At 48.0% G+C, this 26,944-nt stretch overlaps 7 protein-coding genes across 7 annotated transcripts; 1 reads left to right on the forward strand and 6 right to left on the reverse strand.

Moving 5' to 3' along the window:
• Positions 1 to 309: 309 nt before the first annotated feature.
• DFJ58DRAFT_782570 (uncharacterized protein) lies at positions 310 to 1,973 on the reverse strand. Its single transcript, XM_041389851.1, has 10 exons — positions 1,849 to 1,973; positions 1,727 to 1,789; positions 1,517 to 1,663; positions 1,407 to 1,473; positions 1,313 to 1,338; positions 1,031 to 1,106; positions 860 to 960; positions 761 to 798; positions 483 to 681; positions 310 to 423 (listed from the first exon to the last, which is right to left on the reverse strand). Exons 1-9 carry the CDS (start codon positions 1,955 to 1,957, stop codon positions 565 to 567), a joined length of 744 nt encoding a protein of 247 aa, XP_041245015.1. The 5' UTR covers positions 1,958 to 1,973; the 3' UTR covers positions 310 to 423; positions 483 to 564.
• Positions 1,974 to 2,170: 197 nt separating this feature from the next.
• Positions 2,171 to 3,992, forward strand: DFJ58DRAFT_782578 (uncharacterized protein). The gene is made up of 12 exons (XM_041389852.1): positions 2,171 to 2,230; positions 2,279 to 2,423; positions 2,479 to 2,523; positions 2,588 to 2,599; positions 2,660 to 2,900; positions 2,967 to 2,989; positions 3,051 to 3,078; positions 3,129 to 3,293; positions 3,346 to 3,452; positions 3,512 to 3,561; positions 3,616 to 3,737; positions 3,791 to 3,992. The coding sequence occupies exons 2-12, from the start codon at positions 2,402 to 2,404 to the stop codon at positions 3,861 to 3,863; spliced, it is 888 nt and encodes a 295-aa protein (XP_041245016.1). The 5' UTR covers positions 2,171 to 2,230; positions 2,279 to 2,401; the 3' UTR covers positions 3,864 to 3,992.
• A 2,974-nt stretch (positions 3,993 to 6,966) lies between these two features.
• On the reverse strand, positions 6,967 to 8,059 carry DFJ58DRAFT_782586 (uncharacterized protein). The gene has a single exon (XM_041389853.1). It carries the CDS (start codon positions 7,973 to 7,975, stop codon positions 7,091 to 7,093), a length of 885 nt encoding a protein of 294 aa, XP_041245017.1. The 5' UTR covers positions 7,976 to 8,059; the 3' UTR covers positions 6,967 to 7,090.
• A 3,612-nt stretch (positions 8,060 to 11,671) lies between these two features.
• On the reverse strand, positions 11,672 to 15,495 carry DFJ58DRAFT_726755 (uncharacterized protein; the record flags this gene model as incomplete). Its single annotated transcript, XM_041385402.1, has 11 exons — positions 11,672 to 12,139; positions 12,195 to 12,359; positions 12,409 to 12,709; positions 12,767 to 12,879; positions 12,929 to 13,227; positions 13,280 to 13,513; positions 13,565 to 14,109; positions 14,255 to 14,469; positions 14,530 to 15,107; positions 15,155 to 15,241; positions 15,297 to 15,495. The coding sequence occupies 11 exons, from the start codon at positions 15,493 to 15,495 to the stop codon at positions 11,672 to 11,674; spliced, it is 3,204 nt and encodes a 1,067-aa protein (XP_041245018.1).
• Positions 15,496 to 17,401: 1,906 nt separating this feature from the next.
• On the reverse strand, positions 17,402 to 18,335 carry DFJ58DRAFT_637499 (uncharacterized protein; the record flags this gene model as incomplete). The annotated part of the gene is made up of 5 exons (XM_041381302.1): positions 17,402 to 17,527; positions 17,582 to 17,628; positions 17,680 to 17,876; positions 17,928 to 18,033; positions 18,080 to 18,335. Coding segments are annotated over 5 exons (732 nt in total), but the record flags the coding sequence as incomplete, so codon positions are not given.
• A 2,399-nt stretch (positions 18,336 to 20,734) lies between these two features.
• On the reverse strand, positions 20,735 to 22,596 carry DFJ58DRAFT_913377 (uncharacterized protein; the record flags this gene model as incomplete). The annotated part of the gene is made up of 6 exons (XM_041395319.1): positions 22,447 to 22,596; positions 21,430 to 22,393; positions 21,278 to 21,383; positions 21,030 to 21,226; positions 20,933 to 20,979; positions 20,735 to 20,875 (listed from the first exon to the last, which is right to left on the reverse strand). Exons 2-6 carry the CDS (start codon positions 22,286 to 22,288, stop codon positions 20,735 to 20,737), a joined length of 1,350 nt encoding a protein of 449 aa, XP_041245020.1. The 5' UTR covers positions 22,289 to 22,393; positions 22,447 to 22,596.
• A 1,254-nt stretch (positions 22,597 to 23,850) lies between these two features.
• DFJ58DRAFT_782610 (WD40-repeat-containing domain protein) lies at positions 23,851 to 26,598 on the reverse strand. Its single transcript, XM_041389854.1, has 5 exons — positions 25,671 to 26,598; positions 25,437 to 25,620; positions 25,262 to 25,382; positions 25,051 to 25,140; positions 23,851 to 25,017 (listed from the first exon to the last, which is right to left on the reverse strand). Exons 1-5 carry the CDS (start codon positions 26,381 to 26,383, stop codon positions 24,032 to 24,034), a joined length of 2,094 nt encoding a protein of 697 aa, XP_041245021.1. The 5' UTR covers positions 26,384 to 26,598; the 3' UTR covers positions 23,851 to 24,031.
• Between the last annotated feature and the right edge of the window lie 346 nt (positions 26,599 to 26,944).

A 26,944-nucleotide genomic window follows, 5' to 3' on the forward strand; every position in this document is an offset into this window, starting at 1 on the left:
ACACGAAAATTCAGCTTTGGAGCAGCTGGCCTGGCGCCAACCAGATTTAGGCACTTTCTGAGCGGGTTTCCATTAAGGATCGGCACACTCACAGTCTCAGAAATCGTCAGGGAGGTATTGCTGTTGAAGTCTCGGGTGATGATAACCACTCCAGTGAGCATTATCCTCACTCCACTGGGCCGCAGGGGTATCGTCAATATTGCATAAACATAGTCATCGGTTATTACCTCCACGGTGGCATATTAGACCCTTTATAGGCAGTGAGAAGTACTGCCTATGGTGGAGTTCAATATATATTGACGCAAATGTCTGATTTACATCTCTTTCCTCAATAAAAGGTGGGGATCCGCGTCAAAATTCATGGTACAAAATAATTCAAGCAATTCCGGTGAACTGCCGATTTTGGTTTATGCCAGCGGGTTTCTGAACAGGTGAACCCTCTGTCAATCAACAGCAGACGGAACGACGGTCAAATAACGAACCTCGAAACCACCATTCTTAGGGCTGAATTGAGCCGAGTTTGTGTTACCACAGGTCTCAAGACGTAGTATGCAAACGAGAGACTCACTTCATAAACAGGAGCTGCTTATGGTCTGAAGACAGAGTCATAATATAGCTGTTTAATGTGCGAGGGCTGGGATTGGGACCTGCGGTCATGAAGGCACAAAAAAAGGCTATATTCTGAAGAATCAGGGTTAGATCGTTCCCGTATTCTGCAGAGGGTCACTCACTTGTTGGAGTCGCTCCCATCCTTGAGGACGGACCGAACCCCCCACTTGGCCACGGCCGATTTGAATGCTGATCATAGTCAACAATCAGCTGCCTGGTAGTCAATGAGTATTGGAACAGAACAATGAACCTATAGCAAGATCATTTTCGTCATATATCTCCTGACGATAATTGTGCTTCGTCATGTACTTCCAAATTTCTCTTAACATGCCTTGCGATAGGACGAGATACCTGTTTCAGAAAGTATAGGTCGTCGATCACTTGAAACGTATGACGTTTGGTCGTGCACATAGCTGCTTACTCTTGATCCTGTATATACATTTGCGACTTCATCGGCCACGCGGTGTATCCATTCAGCATTGTTTCGATATCGCGGTCTAGAGATGCTGACTTTCTTGAAGTCCCAGCGTTCATTGGAGCCGCTCCCCAGGATGATGTTGATCCTGTATACCAGGGCGGATTAAAAATAATCGACCAGAGTCACATGAACTTACATATTGCCTGTATATCCGATGGATGAGTCTGCGCGAAGGATAGTTATTTCCCATAAAAATCCATGGCAAAGTCATTGAATCAGACGTACTTCTTCCAAACCGCTTATTTGTGATACTGTAGCAGGCATGAAAAGAATGTGATATAAATAATGCATGATTGGGATGTTGAATGAATATACCGACCGGTAGAACCCCGAGGGATGTGGTGTAATTGTCCAATGGTCGGATGTGTTAGAAGCAGGTTTGTCGGCTTATAACGCTGCTGCCTCTGGCCGAGCTCAAATACTTTCCACTACTGAGGTTCCGCATGGTATATACTATGACACCAGGAGTGGTGGGATTGGGCGTTTCGAGAAGCCAGAGCTGCACGAATGCAGCCTCGCTGTTCGCTAGTGTGGTGGTGTTATTCCATGGGATCAATGTGCCCAGCATTGCCGAGTCTTGTAGACAGGGGTGATGATTAACGGCAATTTCGACGACTGCCCTAGACAGAAGATGCTCACTGTTGGACCGGTCTTGCCAGTAACTGTAAAGGACACCAGGATTGTCCATACTCACGATAGAATCTGTGCGATGATGCCCATAAGTAAGGGTATTAAGGGTCATAAAAGGGCAATATACATACAAACCCCCGGGCCACTGCTCAATAGTGACGACTGCATGCTGGAGGAGGTGTGGATATTATCTTTCAAAGATGAGACATACAAGATTATATAGGCTAGATTAGCCAACATATGAATGGAAACTCAGACAACGTCGGATGACCGCGTGACACGATGCTCTTCCCAATACCATGATACTAGATTAAGGGGCTCTCGGACTCAAGATCGGGGTTTGTGATCAAGATAGTAGATCTGCATTGGATCTGCGTGGGGCCTCGGCGTAACTTACATAATGTCATGTCCACGTCAGTTATCACACACAGCTAGCCTCCGTGCGCGTGATCTCGATCATCGATCATTGACCACCGTACGTGCGTACCTGGACACATGGATAGCAGAAATCACGTATGTTTGTTTCACTATATAAGCTTTCGGAGGTTAAACTAGCTATAGCTAGTGCATTGAAGACATAACTAGTACATTCTGATTCTCTATATATATAACCTCCTCTGTCCCAACTTCGAAAGACGACCGTGACATCCACACCTCCTCACTGCCAGTGCATCCATCCACAGCATGTCGTTTACACGTGGCATTTGTAGGCTCATCGCCCTTTTCCTCACATTTACTTATTAGCCTGGACATCACCACAGATTATATTCAGAACAAGGATATTCCTGGAGTCCTTTCCCCAGGCAGTGAGCATCCCACTCCACCTAACATTGGACTGATGTATTGACGCGTATGTGGGCTTCCCTGAAGTCCCCCAAACTAGTGAGTATCTTCATTAGACGGGCGCCCAAGCTTTCATTCACTATCGCATCTGTCCACTAGAGTTTGCAACACTTCATGTAAAGCAGCCTTGGAGTGGATCATCGGATAGTCGCCGTGCGTTCCCGCAGCTCTGGCTCGTCGATCCGTCATCATCCAACCTTGGCATTGTGTATACTATCCGTAACCTTAGTAGCGGAAAGTATCTGACCTCTCGCAATGGGAGTAGCGTTGTCATTGACGACCCTACGCACACCACAACCGATTACTGGACAATAACATCGCATCCCTTAGGGTACTATCGGTTGGTTGTTCATTCAGTATTCGCATCATGCAATGTTTATATCACATTCTGTCCATGATGTCACAGTATCACGAATTTTGAATGGAAAAGTACGTCCGACTCAATGACTTTGTCATATATTTTTACGAGAAATGATAATTCTTTGCGCAGAATCCATTGGAGGTCAAAACCCGAATCAGTGAGTTCATGTAGCTCCGATTGATTGTTCTAATCTGTCCTGATATACAGCTACTACACCATTCTTGGGCAGAATCGCAACGAACGTTGGGACCTTGGCAAGCCACTGAGCTGCTCTGGGGCTGAAATCGACAGAATTTTGAACGTATTGAGGGGTCCCGCGAATCCTACGCTTGATCTTCAGAGGCTCAAGGGGTATACAACTACAACAGGACTGTAAGCAACTCTCTGCAAAATCAAACGCGCTGACAAACTCCGTCGGAAACAGATATCTCATCCCCTCGCGAGGGATTTTCGAGGAGATTCGCTTGGCCGCTGGCATCGAAAAAACCAACTTTCGCAATGAGCTATTTGACTGCGATGATTTTGCCTTCGGTTTGTTTTGTTCAAATGCAAACCACCAGGTAGCTGACCATTTCACTTTGACCAACCAGAATTCAAAGCAGCCGTGGCTGCCTGGTTCACTGACAAAATCGGCATTGACGCAAGTAGCTCATATCATCTTGCACACATGATTGATCCAGTTCTCATTATCCAGGGTATAGCCATATTCTGTGGCATAATGTTTGAAGAATATCTCGATAATACAGGGAACCCCGTGACAGGACATGTTTATAATTTCTTATTGTCTGATGACCATAGTCAACTTCAGTATTATGAGTGAGTTGTCTCATCTAAACTCATCTTTCCAATAATAAACTCGACTTGCATAGCCCCCAGGATGGCAATCCGCCAGTCAGGGCTCCCCAATATCAGAGTGGCCGGATATTCTTGGCATTGTGTTGAGTTATGTAGTTGCCCTACCTTTTCACCCGTGCCTGCACAAGTAGCTCTACATATTTACTATATGCACTACTTGTGTTTGAAAGCGAAACGAAACTTCGAAACCCTTGATTGTTTTGTCCGCTGGTGTCATGCGAACTTGATTTGCTTCCGCGGGATCAAACGTTCCGTCCTATATGTTAGAAGTGGGCGATTCCGATTCTTCCCACGGCCCCTGGGTCGACTTCGGATGCTTTAAGGTTATCACTAGTCTCCAAATATTCTCGGAGCGCCTTGTACAAACCAAGTTGAACGCTACAGCGCCGAATCTTCATCTTCGTGGGCAAACCATACTTGCTTCTGTGCACGTGCCCCCGTTATCATTATCTTGCCGGTAACCGAGCTGTCCGAGTCATCAAGTCATGTAATATTCCAAGTTTCCCTAATGAACTTTCTGATGCTGCTTTGATTGAAACCGAACATGACACAACTCCGACTATTCTGATAGATGCGTACAAGCCCAAACAACGAAGCAGAGCCTTCACCAGCTGCAAAACAGCCTGCAAATAAACGAAGACACCCCAGCAACATAGTTCTGTTCTTGGAGCTTGAAAGCTGCGAGTTTGTAATTTTTCGGGATAATATAGTGGTAAGCACAGTGTTTCACGCTGTTATCAATGTTTTTGCACAAAGCTGTAATCATTTAACGAAGACGCCTTGATAACTAGCTGATTGGCATAGATCTGGATCATGATCCCTGAAATGTCATTTCGCCCTGTTAATTAAAGCTAGTGAGTTTCGCTTCAGCATTGCCTTACCATATCTGAACTTCCGAAGTTCCAAATCACATTGTTTCGGAACACCTTATATAAATGCCGAGCGCTGAATCTTTATCTTTGTGAGTAAACCGGATTACCACCATCTCCGAGTCGCTTCTGTAGCGGTAACTGAGTGTCATCAAGTCATGTAATAATGTTCCGAGTTTCCCGAAACCTTCGTCAGCTGCGGACAGTTTACAGCGCCATATGATGTATTTAGCAGCAACATGACTCATCTTATCGATATCAGTGTGTCAAGTCACGTAGTATTGTTGGTAGAATGAAATAGTTCTACCAGTGACATTTGCCAGCAGTAGGTCAAGGGGTCGGCAGAAGCACGACAACCTAGTATTTTTTCCTACGAACAATCAATAAAATTTCGAATACATCTCGGTGTACAAGTTGGGAATTACCATGACCCAAAAGCTCAGGGGCCGTCCTGTCCGAAAAATCATGTCCGACTGCTTTGTTCCCAGAGAGAAAGTCAGAAACAAGTCCCGCAGCAATCATGTCCCAGATGGGAAAACACCAAGTAGAACCACGTACATGGCGGTGTCAAAATATATTTAGGCTGCATTCCAGGTTGCAGCCCCTGAACAAGGGTCATCATTGCGCCCATCTATTGATCAGGTGAGTTATGGTTCAGAATTTCGGATGTTTGTACTTGCCTTGAGAGTTACCCTATAACCCCGTTTTACTATTTTGAAAGAGCGCCGCCTACGCATCATTCAACTTCTCAAGCGACTTCGAGACTCCTTCTAGGATCATCATGTAATCACCATGATCCAATTGACATCTCGCTGTAAGGGATCATTGAGCTTTAGCAACGTGTTATAGATAGACGGAGCCAATAAGAAAGTCGTCCTGTGAATTGTCCTTGCAGGCGTCTGGTATCAGTAAAATGGGTGTAACACGAGGGTAGGCTGGACAGTGTGTCCGAAGCTCCCGATTGGTTCAGCGTCGCGATGGAAAATGGCAAATTAGAAGAAGGCTCCATGCTAGAATCAACGTCCTATGACATTTGTGGTGAAACGCATGCCACCCAAGCTGTTCAACAGGGTCAGAGAAAACTAGGAGACGATGAATCAGCATATATGCGCAGGTAGACGAATGCGATTGGTCAGGATAAGCAAGATTTAAGAACACACTCATTATTCACAAGGACACGGAGGCTCGAGCTCGTCCATAACAATTCCCAACTTCATTTGCAGTGGCTTCTATCGAAGAAAAGACGCTTTTCAAACCATAACGATAACAACTTTCAAGCGAACACTGAACTGAACCATCAGTTTCATGATCACATGAGGGATGGCCGATATGATCCTGAAGAGGTGGACATATGCAGGCAATACGACATTCCAGGACATCTGGAGCAGTGGTGTAGCTTGAATTCATGTCAGAGTAGGGACGATTCGTGATTGTTTAATGCGTTCCGAAGAAAAACATACATATTACACACGCTTACCGTAATTGCCAGTGCGGCCGAATCCCTTGAGACGTCGAATATTGCAGAAGCTCCCTACCACAGCGCAACCAAGTAACTCTGAAGCACGAATATGAGGGGCCAGGTGAAATTGACGCGGTCCTGCGGCGGTCGTGACGCGCCTGTGACGCGGCTTATGTGACGCGGCCCCGTCACAAATCCTAGGGTACAGATTATGTTCAAACACCAACTTCACATGTCGCTCGAAATGAATTCCAAACACTTTGAATCCTCGCTAATGGCCAACATCTGAATGTCCATCTGCGTGCAGTCCCTGGAGTGCTGCATTCACCTCGCACCAAATTTACAGTGCTTGTCCTCCGTGTTCGTACTACTTGGGAATGTTGTGTACATCTAGGCTAGTGTGTTTGTATTGTATTGCCTCTAATCATTGATCCAACGTTTGTTTTCAGGCAGCAGTGTGAATCATTGTCTCGCTATGATGTCAAGTCGGATACAGCCTCGGTACTCTGTACTACCACGTCAAGCCCGAAACATGCCATGTCAAGCTTCAGTCAGGCTGGGTCAAGCACTACTCACACCACGACAAGTTCTCCAACATTTTCGCAGCCTCCGTATCACGCCACGTCACATGCGCGTCACGACCGCGGCAGGACCGCTTCAAAATAGCTACGCCCGAATATGAGTGGATTGGGAACACCGTTAATTTGCAGATATCGTCTTCTTGCAACAACATGCACACCCTATTTGATGGCGTAGTGGGCAGGTGGAACTGCGAGATAGGACACTTCGTTGGACAATTTAACCACGGGCATGCGAGGACAGAAACATAGACACGTTGGCGCTTTCACCGGTTGGATGTCAGTTGCATCTCGAAAAATTAATATCTCATCGATGCATCAATTTACTGATCAGTGACTGCTACATTATGACAAGTCTCGAGCAGCACGCAGGTATGTTACATTGTATCTTATTCCAAACAATCTGGTCTAAAGTCCGGATTCCGCACGTTTCTTTGCATCCCTATGTTCGTTTGCCTCATCATCCGCATGCTTCTTTGCCAGCTGATCGTCTTGTGACTTCTGCTTAGCTGCCTCCTCTTTCTTTTCGGCTGAATCTTTCGCCATTATAGCCGTATTAGACTTGCTTTCGGCCTGTAACCTCGCTTGATTATCCTCTGCCATCTTCTTCTGCGCGGACGCTGTCTTCATGTCAGCTACTTCGATCTCGTCATGCAAGATTTTTGCTTGCATATCTTCAGCCCAAGTGGCGGACACGTTTATGACGAGGGAGCGTAGTACAAGAGGGGTGGGATTTTCAGTGACATGCAACTCCAAGTGCAGGCGGCTGTTGTCGATGATACGGATATGAGGGAGGAGTTGTTGTTGATCGAGGTAGTGGTTCCACTGACTAGTACGAAAGTTCTCCTTGACGGCTGGCGTGGACGAAAGGCACAAGGTGGGCGGGACTTGGAGCGTATGTGGAGCCAATCCTACCCCGTTGCCATTGCCATTGCCATTCATTCCGAGAGCATGCCCATTAGAAATGGATGTGGGTTTGGCGTCTAAGCTAGAGCCAGGGACCTTGGTGAGCATTATTCTTGTCCGCATTGTAGATGTGCCCTGCTTGTTTGTTATCATGATGCCGTATTTAACGGTATATTCAAGATAAGTGAGGGTCGGATAGACCATCTTGTCTGGAATGGGAACATCCAGCGAGAACGTCCAATGACCTTTGCCGTTCTCGACAAGGTCAGTGGTGGCTTCTTTGGAATAGGACGCGTAGGTGTATATCTCATTGATTTGTTCGGGCGGAAAGATGATTGGGGTCGGAGCAAATGTAGGCGGAGGTGTGGATAATACTGCCAAAGCCATATGTTCAATACTAATGTGTGATGATTCTCGAAGGAGTCTTAAAATGATGTACGTGAAAGACGGGGTTTTATAGTAACTCTCAAAAGAAGGCAATGCATCCGAAAAAATTGAAACATGGCTCACCTGACCGGTACAAGGATTTATTATCTGAGTTCTGGGGGCTGGGTAGTAGTAGGTAGTAGCCTGGTTATATTTTGACTCAGCCATATGCATTCGCGGTTCTCGGTTCTGCCTGGAGTGTTCTTATCGCATACACGATGATTGCAGGCCGCAGGGGCTCTTTGACACATCGTAAAAAGAATCCCAGACCTGCATCTGGTATTGCAAGCTGACGAGTGTTTCTGGAAAACATGACTATATTAATAACTCGACGATACGCCGGGTACGGCAGGGGCACAGAAGCCGAAGACGCTATGTATTACCGGGAACATGATTTCAGGAATTCCTGTGCATGCACATGATGCATGATGAACCAGCTGATTGTATCAGAGTGCTGTCATTGTCTTTATCTTCGGGAAGGTCATCAGAAGAATGGGAACCGCTGCCCAATGCAGGTGTCAATCTTGACCTGATTTAGGTGTGTCACTCGGCCCAGACTTGCTTCCGATACCGTGACATGAGTCTATCATCCCCTGTTAATCGTCTGACAGTCCTCGGATCTCCGAGATTGCTTCAGGGACAAGCGTCAGACAACAAATAAATCAGACATATGCGTATGTTATTATTGAGTGGGCATTTTGTTTTCACATACTAACATGAACCAGTAAGAAACTCACTAGCACCGGAACGAAGTCTTGAAAGTCCTCGCTGAAGAGATGGTCATATGACCCGCGCAGGGGCTGCAATGAGTTAGTCATCCAGTGCCTCTGCATCAGCTGGTATGATGCTATGAGAGACGTTGTAGCGTGCGAGGAATCTGCTATAGTAGTGTGAACGTGTTTTAACGATGTCTACGCTGACATCTATAAGAAAGACTGCGGGTACCTCGCATATAGTTGACTTCAAGCTCCGCTATGTACGTTCCGAATGCCAGTGGGTCTGTTTCAGAAAAAGGGGAACTGATGCCAACTTACGGAATCTTGATTGTTTGAAATAACAGCGCTGTCGGCGTCGGGCAGGGAAGTTTCGCGGCACTCGTCATGTGGAGAATTGCAAATGGTTTTTACAGATCTACAGATAAACTCTGCGCGTGTGCTGTGCCCGGGAAGACCTGCAAATCATTGCCGGTGTGCCATATGGGGGGAGGACTAGCGTGCGCCTCTCACAAAGTTCGACTTCTTCGATAGAAGATCTGTCACAACGGAGATAATCATCTACCCCGGGGCTTTGAGAATGACAGGTCATTCATCGCTTGGATCATCAGGTGCCCACTGTGGCATCGAGCGTGACATCGTTCCAACAGACACCCTTTGAAGCCCTTATCATTGCACCTCTGGATCTGATTTTCTGACAGGTCACAGGTAGGGATGCATGCACATGGCGGTACTTGATTGGATATACGGTTATGAGAAAATATGATTCGAATATAAGCAGTTTCCGCGGTAGGCGTTTCTGGATTACCCGCCATAGGATAAGTAAGGCTTAAAGTCTAGATGATCGCTATGGCAGGACTAATAGTGACCTGACCGGAAGATTGCGAAAGCCACATATTTAAACGCATAAATATCCTGTAAGCCCCAAGTCAAGTGCCGCACGATCGATATACACCACCTCACCTCGACAGCCTGAACGTTGTGCAGGCCCCTCCATTCATGTGCATGAACTCTACCATCCTTCCATATTATCCCAAGTCAATCGACCGCTATTCATCAATCTCTGCTAGCGGACGATCCGTTGCTAGTGCAGAAGGGACAAGTGAGCTGGCAGCCTCCTGTCGCTCACGTCCAGCAATCTGTGCGTGCGCACCCAGCCCTCAGTACTGTGATTGGTCAGTCCTTGGGTGCGGATGGAGCGTATTGCGAACCCACCATAGATCTCCCAGCATTCGCTCAATACTCCGTAAGTCCCCAATCACCCTACATTGCATGATCTCATTCCCAATCATCCCGCCATCTACCGATATCATTCAGGCATCAGCCACCTTTCCACCAGAGGACACAACTCTGGTTCATACCCATGCGGCATATTCAAACCAGCGCTTTACCGAGCTTATCAGCCATAATTGCGGGAACTGGACATTCGCATTGGATGTCCCTACCCCAGACGATATGATCAACCCAACGCTCACGTCATTATCGTATACGGCCAAATATAGCACAGCAAATGATCACCTGCCTTGCACCGTTCGGTCCAATATTCTACTCGCCAAAATAGAATCGGAGGGGCCGGAAGAATCGATTATCAGCGATAGCGATGATATAAGCGACACATCGCAGACTGGCGAGGGTGCTACCGCTGTGTGCCTTTCGTCTGTGCTAGGCATCAAAGCTAATGACTTGGAGAACCAGTGGAACCACTTTGTAGATCGTCAACATATTCCTCTTAATGTCCGCATTGTCCAGAGCAGCCGTCTGTACTTGCAGGTCCACATCTCGGAGTATCCTACCGAGGCTACGCTTCGCTCTCTTTTGATGGATGTCTCTGCTACTTGGCTAGATGACCATGAAGGGAGGCGTCTGCTTCAGAAACGTCAAGAAGCTAAGATACGAGCAGCTGTCGCGGAAGCAAAGGCGGCTGATGAGGAAGAAGCCAGGAAGGAAGCAGAGACAAAGCTGGCGGCTGATGTGCGGGCCAAAGAAGAAGCTGAGACGAAGCAGCATGCAGCTGAGGCACAATCAGCGGCAGATGCAACGGCTCGACAGAAGGCAGAAGATGAAGCCAAACAAGCCGACACAGAAAGAAAAGCCGCCGAAGAAAAAGCGGAGAGAGACAAGTTGGCAGGGCCGCGGATGAAAAGATGCAGGCAACTATCGAACAAGCGCTCGCTCGTCTTCCAGCGGATCGCAAATGTCCTAACGGATATGCTTGGACCCAAACTGAGAGTGGTTTCAAGTGTGGTGGCGGTGGGCATAGCATTTCTTGGGAGGAATTGGATAAATTATCTGGCTCGAAATAGGACGCTTGCCAAAACCAAGCCACTCACCTCTACATCACTATCGATGTTTTACCCATTTCTTTTGAGTGATCACATCTGCACGTTCTTCTCTCGTTCTCTGAGTCCCGCTAACCAGTTAACCTCCGAAACCAATCCGAAACTTGCTCGTTGTCTTCCTACAAATGTAACTGTACTTTCATAATAAGGAAATTTGGTGACAAATAAAGATACAGGAGGGTTTTCCTGATAGACAACTTGTCAATGTCAATGTCAAAAACAAAGAACGAGTCGGGACGCCATTAAAGTTGAACCGGTAGTGCTGCCGCGGTCCGGTCCAGAACCGTGGTTCGAACCTGACCGAATTGAGGTATGGTTCTCGGTCCATTTGGTCTGGGTTCAACAACGTTGGTTCTCCATTGGTTCTTGAACCGTTCTGATTCCTCTGAACGGTTCCGAACCTCACCCCCTTATTCCCGGTAATACTCACTGTATTCCTCTCCCACTATCTATGATATCGGGCTATCTACTATAACACCTCGATGACGACATATCTGATGAATACATATCAGAAATGTTAATACACTATAAACTGGGATATAAATCAAACAATAAAGATAGTGCAAAAAAAACAAGATAACAAGGGATCATGATATATAGGTCTTTCAAACTTCGGGACTGTCGCTATTCTGCGAGAACTTGATCTTCTTCCTGGGGCTAGGGGTGGAAATAACGACTTCGGCGATGAACTTGCGCTTCTTGGGCGAACATGGGGGAGTTGATGGTTCGATCATAGTAGCTGCAGGCATACGACTCGGTGTTGGAGTGTATGCGGAGGATCGTGAACGAGTAGAATATCTAGAGGAAGTTCCTTCGTCTTGGACGTCGTCCATGCGCGCGGGGATTGGTACAACGGGCAGAGCATCAGCGTCGTCCTCAGATTCGCACATGCGCTCCACCTCCTCTTCTTCGGAGTCGGATTCGATAGTATCCTTGGCTTTGCCTCGCCGCTTCTTGGTGCTTCCCTTCGACTTCCCCTTCTTCCCTGTCTTGTGCTCATCCCCTTTACCCTGCTCGTAAACTGAACACAACTCTACTGCTGCTCCAGCTCGGAGAAGGACGTCGATCCAGAGCTGTAGCATTTATGAAAGTTAGATTAGATACGTGCAAAGAAGCTCTGACAATGACCTTCTGATTTTCCTGAAGAGTATCACCTGGGCCCTTAACCTCAATGAACTTGCATTTTCCTGTATCCGCATTCCACACAAAGAGATCTGGCCCGCCGGAGCGGCGCCCAGCATAGTCTTCACAAAGAAGGTGGCATATCATAGACAGCGCTGTCCCGCCAAGACACTACAGCTGCGTCAGTTACCGGCCTGCTCAGAATGGAATTCGCACTCACACGAACTATCTCTACGATCTCCCCTTCCTCCACTAACTCCCAATCTACACCTACGCACCACGTCTTGCGCGCTCTATGCTCTGCTTCCACTCGGTTCACAATTTCCTCTCCTTGTCCATCCTCGAGTTCCTTGAGCCTTATTTCGATGGGATCTCGTCGAGCATGATAAAATGAGTCTTCCGCCATATCCAACGGTGCAGTCTGGAAAGGGGTCTCAAAGGCACCGGGGATGGGGAGGAAGATGATATCCCAGAAGAGGATACCAAAGAGGGTAGTGATAATTCTAGTTTCTGAGTGTATGCTACGGAATCGAGTGATCGTGAGGGTGGAAGGCAAGAAAGGCGAGAGATAGACATACCCTTTGAACCCCTGGTCCTCGTACCATTGTAGCGCGAGTGTCTCGACATTCACTTCTAGGTTATCTCGTCCGACCCAGATGGACTTTCCTTTCTCTTCTTTCCGTTCCCTGGTCTAGGAACAGGTCAATATTTGGTTTCTCATCCAGAATCCGAGAGCTCACTTCGGCTTTGATCGAGACAGGCGTCGCATCCACTTTTGTAATGCCAGGTTTTTTTGGCGACAAAAATTTAGTGATGTCTCCTGCTGGTGTGATAGAAACTTTTTGTTTGGCGGTGTCGTTGATTTTCCTCCCAGAACGATCGAGTTTTAAACTCGCTGCACGGTGGCGCACACGCACTCCTTCAAAGGAGACCAACACAGGGGGTTGGAGGCTCCATTCACTCGTATGTCGGTCTGCAGGATCAAGTTTGAGCTTTTTCTCAAGGGCTGTCAAGCGACGGTCAAGTTTGGGACGAAAGACTATCCAGTGATCAGTTAGGATGCAACAGCTAGCTTCCAGATCCCAACCCACCAATATGCGTATCATCGTCTTCTAGAGCATCAAGACACGCCGAAAGCGCGTCATCATTTCTGGCTACATATCTCTCTAGGATCAGCGCCCGGCGCTCGTGCCACCTACCACGTCGTCCACGACGCCACCGATTCTGCGCAAGCAGGGACTCGAGAACACTGAGTTCATATTCGTATTCATCGAGGATACCGAGCGCATGCGCGCCTTTACAAACGAGGCGGGTTAGGACGTGCCCTACAAAAATGTTAACCAAGTAGGTACATGTAGTGGATGAAATATACATACCGCTCTCAAATCTCTCCAATCCATACCCCCTCTCTTTCCCCTCAAGACCACCTTCACTCTTCATCTTCACCAGAGCTTGCCAGTGCGGGTACACCTCCTCGAAGATCTCCTTAACTAGTCGCGCCCCACGCACACGCACAGAATCTAATTTTTCAGTCTTGACAGACACACCAGATCTAGATTGCGGCTTGCCCTTGCCATTTGAAGCAGGCGTTGTAAAGGTATTTGACACAGGGGTCTGCACAATCTTCGTAGAAGTCAGTGTTTGCGGTGTTCCAGGTGCAGCAGTGGGCGTGACTGGTGTCTTGAATCGAAGTTCATCTGCAGCTGGTGTCTTGAATTCCCTCTCGGCTCCCACTGCTGCAAAGTTCCCGGCGAACACAGCATCTACAATTTCTTCTTGCTCAAGCGCTTGTTCATAAGCGAGAAGAGCATCACGTGTAGGCCAGATGTCCTTCGTACGTATGCAGGCTATGCTTGCGTAGGAACGCTTCTTAAACCGCGAAAGCAGGGCGGGCAGAAGAAGACTCTGGGAGGATTGAGTCCTACATTATGAGTTAGATTGTGGTGTAGGGATAAAACGAAAAGGCACAAGAAAGTGCAGAGGGAGAAGAGGAGACGCACAGCCTGAAATAAATTATGTTTGCCCGCCGCACTAATCGGTGAAAGTTCTCATGTACACGCACGCACTTGCCGAGTGTGCCGAGAACAATATCGCGCAGTCGTTTCTGGGCTGTCTCGCGACCGAAAGGGAGGTTAGTTTGTCGGAAAATGGCTGTTGATGTGAAAGTTGTAGAAATTTTGGATGTCGATCGAATCTTGGACGTCGTCGTAGCACAGGCGAATGATGATACTAGTGTTGACTGAGTGCAGGAACCTCTTAGAAGGGCATGTATCATTTCGGGCTGTATTTGCGGAGATTCAGAAGATCAGGACTAGATGTGACAAGGACTACGAGGACGTACTTTTGAACTAGCTTTGACACGCATCTGCTTTGCGATGCAACGTAGTTCGTCGACTCTGAGGCACTCAAGGAGGGCAGGAAGATCCATTTGAGACTCGTCTTCTGCTAGGATGCCTACGGGCTCTGAGAGTGTTTCAATATAGTTCATAAGCTTGGTGTCAGCCATAGGAAGGTCTTCAAGTTTTATAGAAGAGGGACCAGCAACAGCATTTGCGGCAGAGAGCGTTGCACCTAGGGGTATTGGGACTTCCTCAGTCTTGATAGTGGAGGGTGGTGGTGGTGCGGGTTGATGCAAGTGCGGTGTAGGTATTTCCTGAGGTTGAGGAATGTGTGAAGGCAGGTAAGGTGGTGAGTAGACATCATCCGTGAGGTCTATTATTTCCCTCTCTACGCCCATGTCGGTGGCCCCTTCGTCTATAGCGTCTACTTTTATTTGACCTGGTACAAAGCATATCTCGTCGATAGCTTGAATAAGCCCTTCTTTGCTGCCTATTTCAGCTTCATATTTGAGCGAGTCTAGACGGTGCCATGCATTGGGTTTTCGCAGGAGAAGCTTCGTCGTAAGAAACTTTGCGCTTGCTATTTGTCACTGAGTTGAGCTCATAAAGTATGAAAAGTAAACATACGCGAAAGTCTGTCGTATCTCTGGAAGCAATCGAGTTCTGAAAGGTCGAATAAATGTCCCTCAGTCTCTACCAAAGTCTTGAGCATGTCTGAGTTTGCTCGTCATTAAGATGCTTGATAATATGACATTGATACACGACACACCTTCAAAAAGTTGGACATATATATTGACGGCCTCCTTGTCAGATGCATCTCCTGTCTCCTGATCGTAGTTCAAGTTGGAGAGTTCTGCCAGGTGGTCGCCTTCGCATATTTGAGTTTCGTATGAGTAGCCGCTTCCAACATCGCCACCGGAAAATATGAGCGTACTAACTGAGGCCGCTTTTGGTGAACTTGGGCTCATCGTTGATCTTGATGCTGAACGTGTCTTGAGCGTGTCTTGAGCGTGTCTCACAGAGGTATCGCGATCACGTGGGTTTCATTTGCCTTAGTGCGTTCGAACTTCAAGTTAAGTTGATACTCCATTGGCCATAGTACTTGTACCATGACCACCTGACGACTCCAAGCATGTTGACGTTGATCGACGCGCTCTACGTCTTCCGCTATGACCAGGAACACACCGGATGTTCAGCGCCACTCCCGTTCCTCGTTACCCATTCAATTTCAAGCGTCAAGTTAGGAACAAGACTATCACTTCGTACAAATCGGAAACTTCAAGGTTTCAACATTAATATTGTCAACAGTCGCGCAGTATCCTTCAAATTTGTATTTGATTTCCTTCAATCCAAAAACAAGTTTGAAGGAGATGCATTTCCACGAGGCTCATCTGATCATTCGGATTCTCGAATTTCTGCGGTAGACCTCCCCTCAGACCATGGAGACCACTACTTTTCATTTCTGTTGTTCTAGACCCCCGACCGAAATCTCTCTTAGCCCACGTACCAAACGAAATCAGTTCTTTTGTCCGGTGTCACTACCAAAAATTTCTTCCCCCCCAGAAATGCCACAGTAGATCTGCGCCCAAACACATCCTTTCCTTGCTTCAAAGCATATAGGATCTTCTTGTTTGGCGGTCGCCTTTGTCAGAATCAACCGTTACTGTAAGTGGCAGGCTTGTGGTTCATATGTCCCGCTTACCGTCATTTCAAGATCTGCAACATCCATTATGACTTGAGCCAGGTGTTTGACTTGCAACTTGGAGGCCACGGCCTACAACACGGTCCTCGGGCCCTATCTCCTTATCGTCGTTCGCCGCAACGCGAAGTTCAAGAGCTACCAGAGCCGAATATGCACTAATGCTAATTCCTTGACTCAGAAGGCGCATGCTGACAATTACCACAGTGGACATTGCAAATGTGGGTGATCCGTCTCGGGAGTTCAAGGGAAAGATCGTCAGATTGATCAACATCAAAACCAGCAGATATGTACAACCAAAGGTAGTAAGCAGTGGAGGTTTGCGCCGAAGTACTATTTTAACATCGATACCAGGGCGAACACTGACATGTTATCTGGGTTGCTTTGTCCTGCTGACATCATCAGACAGTACTCGTACTAGATAATTGGACTGAGGGCCACACTTCGACAAACCACTCGTGCGCGCGCAGTATTCAAACCCCTGATGGAGAATTCGCCTGTGTCCTTCTCTACCGCACAGATTACTCCAATATGCACTCACCACATACCAGAAGCCTAAGTACTCACGCTTCGCATTTACAGGTCCAACTCGAACCCGTTGATGACAAAGACCCTACGTAGCCTCGGGGATTTCCCCCCATCTAAATGAAACAGTGGGGCAACGGTTCGAGTTGGCGAATGACGTACTGTGTTGTTGGGGTGGCGTCTCGAGGGAATGGATAGTTAACAGCTCAATGTAGTACCGAGTTCTTGATCGTATGTAGGCGGTTACTAAAATTTATCGGTCGTGCAAACACAATGTTAATGTCTCCATCATGCACTGGATCGTCATACTTGGTCAATTGGCTTAGCTCCGCCATAAGAATATTTCCAATCCAAGACTATCCCTCAGGCCTCCCTGTGGAGAGTGAAACTAAAGAACAAGTCTCAGCGTCGTGGACAGAACCGCTGAGGTAACGAGAGATAACGAGATTATAAGTTACAGTATATAGGTCAAGATGCCAAAGACAGCAATAGAACTCTGTGTCGATGTTGGACACTCCCTAGGCCTCAGGCCTCAGGCTCAAATTGCATTTCTAGAATTCTATGACAAATATGTCACAGCCCGACTTGTGACCCACTTGAACCTACAACACTACTGTCCGCTTCCACCGAGTGCCTCACTCCTCGGGACAGTCAAATAGTTCACAAACACGATAGTGAGCAGCGACCGCAGTCTGAATGTCACTTGTCAGGGCGCTGCGAACAATATTTTCCCCACAAGTGTAGCAAAAGTGAGTGTTGCAGGCCGGGGAGATGCACTACGACAGCATATACGTTAGGACGGTGTGCTTGTCAAGAAATAGATCACGCACGGTCATATGGCTGCATCCCCCGTCTCTCTGGACTGGAGTTTTGCAGTCTCCAAATGACCATAAGTAAATAGCAAATAACCGACAGGAAGAGCACATACTCGGGCAATACTTCCACCCTTGCTGCTTCATTAAATCGTCCAGTTCCGAGGTTCCGTCACAAGAATGGGGAGGACCGTCGATTATAAAAGATTGCTGGCATGCTTTGCACCAAATATGATCACAATCGGGTAGAGGACAAATCAGCATGCGAGATTCGTCATGCTCCTGTCTGTCTACCGGCACCGAACGCTGACATCTAAAATAACATGGTTGACGCGCTGGAAGGTAGCACAGGCGACACACTCACTTGCGGCAGTGAAGAAGAACTGAAAGCTGACTTAGTTCCATTTCTTCCCAAATCGCATATTGCCTCTCATCGACACCAATTTGCTGCACGAGGAGTCCCGAGATCGCTAAGGAGGGTGAGTTAATAATAGGTGCTACACAGGATGTACTAACCTGCAGGCTGACGGTTATTCTCTGCTGTCATGCAAACGGGACACAGGACTGGAAAACGATGTTCTTCGATCTTGGAGGAAATATGTCCTCGGATACAGGTTCTGCATATCGAGTGATCACATTCAAGATCCACACTGTTGTCCGCAGGTTGTTCTTCCATGCATATTAAGCACGAAAAGTTGTGTGGGAGTGAGGCAGCCAGAGTTTGCATCTGATCTCGAAGTTGCAAATCTTCCATGTCGTAACATTGCTGCAACTCGAGGGCCGCAGCTAAATTCAGGCTGTCAAGCCCCCACTCGTGTCCTAGGCCTTCATCAACTGTATCATAAAGTGATGACCATGCATCTGCATCGCGATCGCGAGCGTTGTTCAGTATTTTGTCGGATGACGAGGACGAGTTGAGCGGAGACAATCGCGATGGTCCAGCTATTCCGTTTGAGGGCCGTGAATGGAGGGGCTGCGAAGTGAAGCGCTGTTCATTGGCCTTTGACTGAACGCCTTTTGATTTTGTGTTGCCCATTGATGAAAACAGACGCTCGACTGATGTGCAGTTTGGGACGAAGCTCAACGCAAGCTGCCATGAGGTACCCGCTCGGGAAAAAGTGAAGTTGACGTGAGGCCGCCCTAAGCTCAAATAAGGCCCTCTGCCCTCCCATGGAAATTTCCCATGCCCTAGGGGCATGTCAAATATGGTAATTTTTGCGCGGATGAGCGACAAACATGTATTGCCGAACATCCTAGTCGATATCGATGCGTACAGACAAGCCTGAGCATATACGACTTTTAGACTTGAAAAAGTCATCAAGTTAGGAAGGTCTAGTGTTCGAACTTAAGTTGATACTCCGCGTTTGCAATTGGCCGCAGTACTTGTCTCGACGGATCCAAGCATGTTATGTAATTTCAAATTTTCGACCGATGAGGCTCTTCCACTACGACCAGAACACACCAGACGTTCAGTGCGTTATCCATCCAAGCCCGATTCAATGTCCAATGCTTGTGTCAAGCACCTTATCGTGCCCTGTCAGTACTTGCTACTAGAACGCCAGGAACAAGACTGCCACTTCGTACAAATCGGAAACTTCTAGGTTTCAACACTGTCAACAGACATCGCGCGGCATCCTTCAGTATTCAATATTCAATCTTGTTTTATATTTGAATCAAACCGAAAACAAGTTTGAAGGAGATGATATTTCCACGGGGCCCATCTGATCATTCGGATTCTCGAATTTCTGGTTCATGGTAGACCTACGCTTAGACTCCACGGAGACTGCTACTTTTCATTCCTGCCGTTCTAGACCCCCGACCGAGATCTCTCTTAGCTCACGTACCAAACGAATTCAGTTCTCTTGTCCGGTTTCTCGCAAGGATGGCTCACTGCCACAATTCTCTTCCCCCCAGAAATGCCACAGTAGATCTGCGCCCAAACACATCCTTTCTGGGCAATCCCTTGCTTCAAAGCATTCAGGATCTTCTTGTTTGGCGGTCATATTTGTTAGAATCAACTGTCAATCGAAGTTACTCTAAGTGACGGGCTTGTAGCTCATCCATCCCGCTTACCGTCATTTAAAGATCTGTGACGTCCATTCAGGTGTTTGACCAACTTGGAGGCTACAACACAGTCCTCCCTATCTGCTTATCGTCGGTCGCCGCAACGTGAAGTTCAAGAGCTACCAGCGCCAAATATGCATTGACGCTAATTCATTGACTCAGAAGGCGCATGCTAATAATCACCCCAGTGGACATTGCAAATGTGGGTGATCTGTCCCCGGAGTTCAAAGGCGGGATTATCAGATTAATCAACATCAAAACCGGCACATCAACCAACGAGTAAGTAGTGGAGGTTTACTCAGGTCGAACACATCATCGGCGCCCCCCTGTCGCAGATTGGTCACCTTGTCGTACCGACACCATTACACAATACTCGTAAGTAATCGGACTGAAGGCTGCATTCCATTATTGTACAAGTCACTTCGTGTGCATGCAGGATGCAAGCCCCTGATGGAGAGTTTGCCTCAGGCTGTGGCTTTCTCCGCCACACACATTGGACTCCGGTTGGTCCACCACGCGCATCAGGAGGCGGCATCTTGGTCGCATCTCCGCATACGAGGCGTCATTAATCATCATTAATCACTAGTGAGCTCGGTAACACTCACTGAGATGTACTCGAGTCACTGAAACTTTAACTTTGCCTCAACGGTAAGACAGACTCGTCGTCTGAAGTTGGTGCCCAGTTTAGCTTCTCCGTAAGTGTAATATTCCAATCTAAGACTGTCCCTCAGGCCTCCCTGTGGAAAGCGAAACTAAAGAACAAGTCCCAGCGTCGTGGGGTGAACCGCTAATATTGATAGTACCTAAAGAACAAGTCTAGACGAAATACAGCGAGGAAGAGCTCAGCGTGCAAACTAAATATGAAACATACTCGGCGTCGTGGAGAGAACCGCTGGGGTATAAACGACGAGAGACAACGAGATTATAAGTTACAGTATAGCGACCAAGATGCCAAAGACAGAAATAGAACTCTGTCGATGTTGGACACTCCCTAGGCCCCAGGCCCAGGCTCAAATTGTATTTCTGGGATTCTATGACAAAGATGTTACAGCCCGACTTGTGACTCACTTGAACCTACAACGCTCCTGTCCGCTACCGCCGAGCCCCTCACTCCTCGGGAGAATCAAACAGTTTGCAAACACGATAGTGAGCAGTGACCGCAGTCTGAATGTCGCTTGTCAGGGCGCTGCGAACAATATTTTCCCCACAAGTGTAGCAAAAGTGAGTGTTGCAGGCCGGGGAGATGCACTACGACAGTATATACGTTAGAACGGTGTGCTTGTCAAGAAGTATATCCGAACATACGGTCATATGAGTGCATCCCCCGTCTCTCTGGACCGGGGTTTTGCAGTCTGCCAATGACAATGAGTAATAGCGAATAACCAATAGGAAGAGCACATACTCGGGCAATACCTCCACCCACGCTGCTTCATTAATTTGTCCAGTTCCGAGGTTCCGTCACAAGAATGGGGAGGACCGTCAATTATAAGAGCTATCTGGCATGCTTTGCACCACATATGGTCACAATCGGGTAGAGGACAATCTAGCACGCGAGATTCGTCATGCTCCTGTTTGTCTACCAGCACCGAACGCTGACATCTAAAATGACATGGTTGACGCACTGAAAGGTAACACAGGCGAGACACTCACTTGCGGCAGTGAAGGAGAACTGAAAGCTGACTTAGTTCCATTTCTTCCCAAATCGCATATTGCCGTTCATCGACACCAATTTGCTGCACAAGGAGTCCCGAGATCGCTAAGTAGGGTGAGTTAATAATAGGTGCTACAGCGGATGTACTAACCTGCAGGTTGACGGTTAGTCTTTTCTGTCATGCAAACGGGACACAGGACTGGAAAACAATGTTCTTCGATCTTGGAGAAAATATGTCCTCGGATACAAGTTCTGCATATCGAGTGATTACATTCAAGATCCACAATATAGTCCACAAGTTGTTCTTCCATGCATATTGCGCAACAAAATCTGCGTGGGAGTGAGGCAGCCAGAGTTTGCATCTGTTCTCGAAGTTGCAAATCTTCCATGTTGAAATATTGCTGCAACTCGAGGGCCACAGCTAAACTCGGGCTGTCAGACCCCCACCCATATCCGACGTCTGTATCATAGAGTGATGACCATGCGTCTGCATCGTGACCGCAATCGTTGTTCATTATTTTGTCGGATGACGAGGACGAGCTCAGGCTGAGCGCCGGAGCGAACCGCGATGGTCCAGCTATTGCGTTTGATCGCCGTGAAGGGGGAAGCTGTGAAGTGAATTTTCTGCTGCTCTGCACGACCTTGGAGGACGCCTCTGACCGAGCAACTTTTGATTTTGTATCATAGAGTGATGACCATGCGTCTGCATCGTGACCGTAATCGTTGTTCATTATTTCGTCGGATGACGAAGACGAGCTCAGGCTGAGCGCCGGAGCCACCCGCGATGGTCCAGCTATTGAGTTTGATGGCCGTGAAGGGGGGGGCTGTGAAGTGAATTTTCTGCTGCTCTGCACGATCTTGGAGGACGCCTCTGACCGAACAATTTTTGATTTTGTGTTGCCCATTGAGGGAAACAGGCGCTCGACTGATGTGGAGTTTAGGACAAAGCTCAACACAAGTTGCGCCGCAAGCTGCACAAGTGGATTTTCAGAGTCGAGTAAGCCCCACATACAGAGAGGGTCACAGGAACCAGGTCCCGAGAGACAGCGAGAGACTCGCAGATAATCAGAGAGATCGAAAGTTGGGTGACCCCAATTAACCCAATTACTTAATTCCTAGAACATTAACCCTACTAACCCTCCCAAAATCGCAGATACATTTAACTAACCTCTTAACCGGTGGAAGGGTGACCACTGACGAATGGCCGACGGAGTCGAACAAAGCAGAAAGCAAACGCAGATGGAATAGGGTGAAGACTGACTACTTACATGCGCTAGGTACAATGTACATATACCTCGGTCCTCGTTGACTCCTCAAGGCCCGGTCAAAACCCCTGGCACCCCTTGCAGACCTAAGACCCCTGGCCAAACCTCCCTGGTTATAACCGGGTCAGTAACAAGTTGAACAATAACTGACGAGGACTGCTACTTTTCATTTCTGTCATTCTAGACCCCCGACCACAGATCTTTCTTAGTTCGTGTACTAAACGAAATCAGTTCTTTTGCCCGGTGTCTCGCAAGGATGACTCCGAGTCATTGCCAAAGACTTTCTTCGCCCAGGCCCCAAACACATCCTTTCAAGTCAATCCCCTGCTTCAAAGCATATAAGGTCCTCTTGTTTAGCGGTCGTCTTTGTTACAATCGACCGTCAATCAAATTTGCCCTAAGTGGCAGGTTTGTAGCTCATCTTTTCATGTCCGTGTCCCGCTTACCGGTAATTACAATATCTGCAGCGTTCATTGTGTCTCGAATCAGGTGTTTGACTTACAAGTTGTAGGTCATGACCCAGTCCTCCCTATCGCCGGTCGCCGCAACGCGAAGTTCAAGAGTTACTAGAGTCGAATATTCGTTAATGGCATTCAGAGGGCGCAGGGTAACAATTACCACGGTGGACATTGCAAAATTTTAATGTGAGTGATCCGTCCCGATAGTTCAAGGGCAAGACCGTCAGATCGATCAACATTAAAACCAGCAGATATGCTCAACCAAAGGAGGAAACTCCGAGCATAGAAGTAGTGGAGGTTTGTACCAAAGTACTGTGTTGACATCGAATTCGAATATGCCAGGCCTGGTGATCATGAACACGTCAGTCGTCGGTACCCCCCGATTGGTTGCCTTGCCCTACCGACACTATTGGACAATACTCATTCCATTATTGTACGTGTGCATGCAGGGTGCAAACCCCTGATGAAGAGTTTGCCTGTGCCCTTCTCCACCGCACACATTGGACACCGGTATGCACTCCTCATGTTCCAGAAGACAAGTACTCACGCCGATTCGTATTCGCAGGTCCAGCTCGAGCCCGTTGGTGACAAGGACTCCACACAGCTCCGGGATACTTCCCCCCATCTAAATGAAACAGTGAGGCAACGGTTCGACTTGGCGAATGGCATCGTTAGAGAAGCTCGGTTGTGAGGTTTGGGTTGTTGGGGCCGTGTCTCCAGGGAATAGGTGTTAACAGGTCAACGTTACTGTAGTATCGAGTTCTTGATCGTATGTAGCCTAGTAGGCAGTTATTAAAATCCATCGGTCGTGTAAATAGGATGTCAACTTTTTCTTCATCATGCGCTGGATCACATGGCGCACTGTACACAGTTAACTAATTCCTCTAGACGTACAGAACCCGATTGGAGAGAAGCGGGGCACCGGAAAGGATTATACAACATTCTACTGGCTACACTAGTGTATTGCAAAAGGGTCGAAATCATACAAACCAATACACCGGTCCATCTCCCAAAATAACCTGAGGGATGCTCAGTACCCTCTCCTCAGCCTATCGTTTTCTTCCCGCAACCTCTCATTCTCCTCCCTCAACTTTTTCACCTCCCCGCCCCACTCCTCCATCTCCTGCCGAAGCCCGCGCCCCATTCGCAGCATGTCAACATGCAGCGCTTTCATGTCTGCGTGGTTCTTGGCTTGCATATCCGCAATGAGCCCCTGGAAGAGCTCGTATGCACCGCTTGCGCCAGATTGCATAGATAAGGGGCCAGAGGTTCGCCGAAGTGGTGATGGAACATGGGTCTGTGCCGCGGGGCGGCGAGGGGAAACTTGCATCAAGAGCTCGCGCTCACGGGCTATTTGCGCCCCTTCTTCGTCTTCTTCCACGGCGTCTAGCTCCTCGCACTTGCCAGCATCTTCCGCATCCATATCGACCTCTTTTTCTTTCCCTTTGTTCTTGCTTCCCCTGGACTTTGCGGTACCGATAACACCAAGACCTGTGCTCCCCGTCTCTGTCCTCGTCCTCCCTACACTTGTTCTTACCCTTGGTTTCTGGGCTTCAACAGCTACTCCTGCTGTCTGTCTCTTCATGTCGGAGACGGGGGTTACGGGGTCTATTGGCAAATCCGGAGACGATAAATCTGTGCGTGCATCCTGGTCTTCATTGGTAGGTGTCTTTGAGCGAGTGCTGTCCCTTGTCTTCGATGAAGAGATCGATATTGTCGATGGGGCACGCTTTAACGAAGACCCTTTGGTTTTCGTGCCAACACTTGAGTTCGACGACGTCCGTGTAATATCGGAACGAGCAGACGATCCGGAAGCAACCCTAGTCTCTCGCGATTTATCTGTGCGCAATGAGGCCAGTCTAGCGGAGATCGACTCGCCAGGGTGAGCATGAATACCCGATACCCCTGATTTTTGGGACGCTGCGGCGCGTGCACTCGATCGCATTGAGGTGCCACTTGCATCATCAAAGATGTTTTCCCGCGATGTAGACACCCTGGTGCGCAGCACGCCAGTTGCTAGTTTTTGAGACGCATGTTAGCGGCCCTTACATATATTGCGCATAAAAAGTAACTCACCAGAACTGTTGGTGCCTCTGCCACTACGCGGTGATATAGGATTCCTCGATGGCGAGAAAGTACCTCTGTTTGAGACGCGCCTAGTCGGCGTACTGGTCTCTAGAGCAGCCTGCTTCATAGGTGCCCCAGCGATGGATGATTTAATTGACGATATCCCATTCTTTCTCGGTACGGCAGCTGTCACAGGTCGGAGGGGGGGAACGAACGTTTGAGGCTGCTTTGGCACGAGCACGTGCAGGAGGGGAGTTTGCTGGTGGATTGGAAAGACTTGGTTTAACAGCAGACGCAGAGGCTTTTAGTTTTTTCTGCTTTTCTCGTCAGATTTGGAATGCTAACGAATGGCGGCTAAAGATACGTACCTGAACAGCGAGACATACTACTCCTTGTCCAGCCTCGCCCACAGAAACTCTCTTCATCTCCTTGTCTAGTTCTCTGAGATTGAGAATCCTCAGTCCATCCCGCACACCGAGGTAGATAGCTGCACCTTCGGGTGAAAATACGATCGAGGTAATGAGCTGCGATGACAAGACTGTCTTAAATAACCTATGCCAAGGGAGTTAGCGCATAATGAGATGGAATGTGTGTATACGCACCCCTTATCCTTATCCAAATCAACAAGGCCGACGCTATCTGTGCTTGCAACAGCAACGAGCGTCTTGCTAAACGGGCTGCACGCGATGCCCACTACATCCCGTCCCATGGTAATAGGTTTCACAGGCGCAGAAGGATTTTCCACGTCATATACCAGCATATCACGGCCGAGACCAAGAAGCAGACGGGTTCGAACATGAGGATGGAATGTCATGGTGCTCACAGACCTCGGAGCACTGGTGGGAAGGGGGAGAGATGTATGTTTGGTAGGAGCGAGTAGATCGTGAATATGGACGCCCTTTGAAGAGGCGGAAGCGATGAGTGTACTGTCGTTTGACACAGCCAGCGCGGTAATCGTCGTTCCATGAGATTCGAACGTTTTGAACACTTTTGTTGATCCAGTTGCGTATTCCAGCACGATCACCTTCCCCCCGACGCCCAATACTACATTTCCTGACGGAGTTACTGCCATAGCATTTATCTCTCCTTCTTCCTTGGACTGCACGTATGTTGGCTCATCTAATCGGCTTTCCGAGATTATGAAGCGATCGATGTTAAAGGGAGAGGCAAGATAGAGAGATGAGTTATCGGGAGACCACGCTGATGCAAAATATTGAGATGGAAGAGGCTGGCTTATTGGAAGCAAAGATGGAGGATTCTTTAGGGTGACAGGAGAAGCCAGCGCGAGGGCTGTCGTGGTGACCAAGGCAAGCATGTTAGTCGCGTTGTAAAATTATCACTGGTTGATTCTCAAGGAGTAGTTGACAGTGAATGAAGGAGTGCAAACAAGTTGGATGATAAATACAGAGAATTGATTGAACGAGTTCCACAGGTGACAGCGCGCGACGAACAAGACGCGTCGGTCACGTGGTACAAAACTTACGGGACCGCGTGACCGTCAAGACGCGTCAGCCACATGATGGCATGATACGCAGAAAGTCTAATTAAGTATAACGGTCGTCAATCGACCTTGTTCTATTTATTCACCAGTGCATCCATGCATGCATCCCATCCCATCACCACTTACCTACGAATAGACCGGAATCATCACATCCTTCTTCGTCATCGCTTTTGTTTCTGCTTCCTTCGTTCCTGTCCACATCATTTGATCGTTCTTTCTTTGTACGACCACCCTTGTCGCTACACACGTCGATCGTGTTTTATGACAGGGAATTCGCATTTGTACTAATCAGCGTGTGCATAAACTAGAAGAAAGGTTGTGGATTATGCTCGTGTCACAATTGACTATGTCTGCCACGAGGTCGACTTAGGCGCC

This window comes from Suillus subalutaceus (assembly GCF_016647625.1).
Source record: "Suillus subalutaceus strain FC151 chromosome Unknown DFJ58scaffold_39, whole genome shotgun sequence".
Lineage (NCBI taxonomy): Eukaryota > Fungi > Basidiomycota > Agaricomycetes > Boletales > Suillaceae > Suillus > Suillus subalutaceus.

Bases quoted from the DNA above. Each gene is read 5' to 3' on its own strand.
- DFJ58DRAFT_782570 (XM_041389851.1), bottom strand. From the start codon at position 1,957: ATGTTGGCTAATCTAGCCTATATAATCTTGTATGTCTCATCTTTGAAA. The intron at 1,664-1,726 runs GTGAGCATCTTC...CCTGTCTACAAG, and splicing joins CTGGCAAGACCGGTCCAACA to ACTCGGCAATGCTGGGCACA. The intron at 1,339-1,406 runs GTCGGTATATTC...TGCCTGCTACAG, and splicing joins CATCCCTCGGGGTTCTACCG to TATCACAAATAAGCGGTTTG.
- DFJ58DRAFT_782586 (XM_041389853.1), bottom strand. From the start codon at position 7,975: ATGGCTTTGGCAGTATTATCCACACCTCCGCCTACATTTGCTCCGACC.
- DFJ58DRAFT_782578 (XM_041389852.1), top strand. From the start codon at position 2,402: ATGTCGTTTACACGTGGCATTT. The intron at 3,453-3,511 runs GTTTGTTTTGTT...TTGACCAACCAG, and splicing joins CTGCGATGATTTTGCCTTCG to AATTCAAAGCAGCCGTGGCT. The intron at 3,562-3,615 runs GCAAGTAGCTCA...CTCATTATCCAG, and splicing joins CTGACAAAATCGGCATTGAC to GGTATAGCCATATTCTGTGG.
- DFJ58DRAFT_782610 (XM_041389854.1), bottom strand. From the start codon at position 26,383: ATGCTTGCCTTGGTCACCACGACAGCCCTCGCGCTGGCTTCTCCTGTC. The intron at 25,621-25,670 runs GTGCGTATACAC...CCCTTGGCATAG, and splicing joins GATTTGGATAAGGATAAGGG to GTTATTTAAGACAGTCTTGT. The intron at 25,018-25,050 runs GTAAGGGCCGCT...CTCAAAAACTAG, and splicing joins ACTTTTTATGCGCAATATAT to CAACTGGCGTGCTGCGCACC.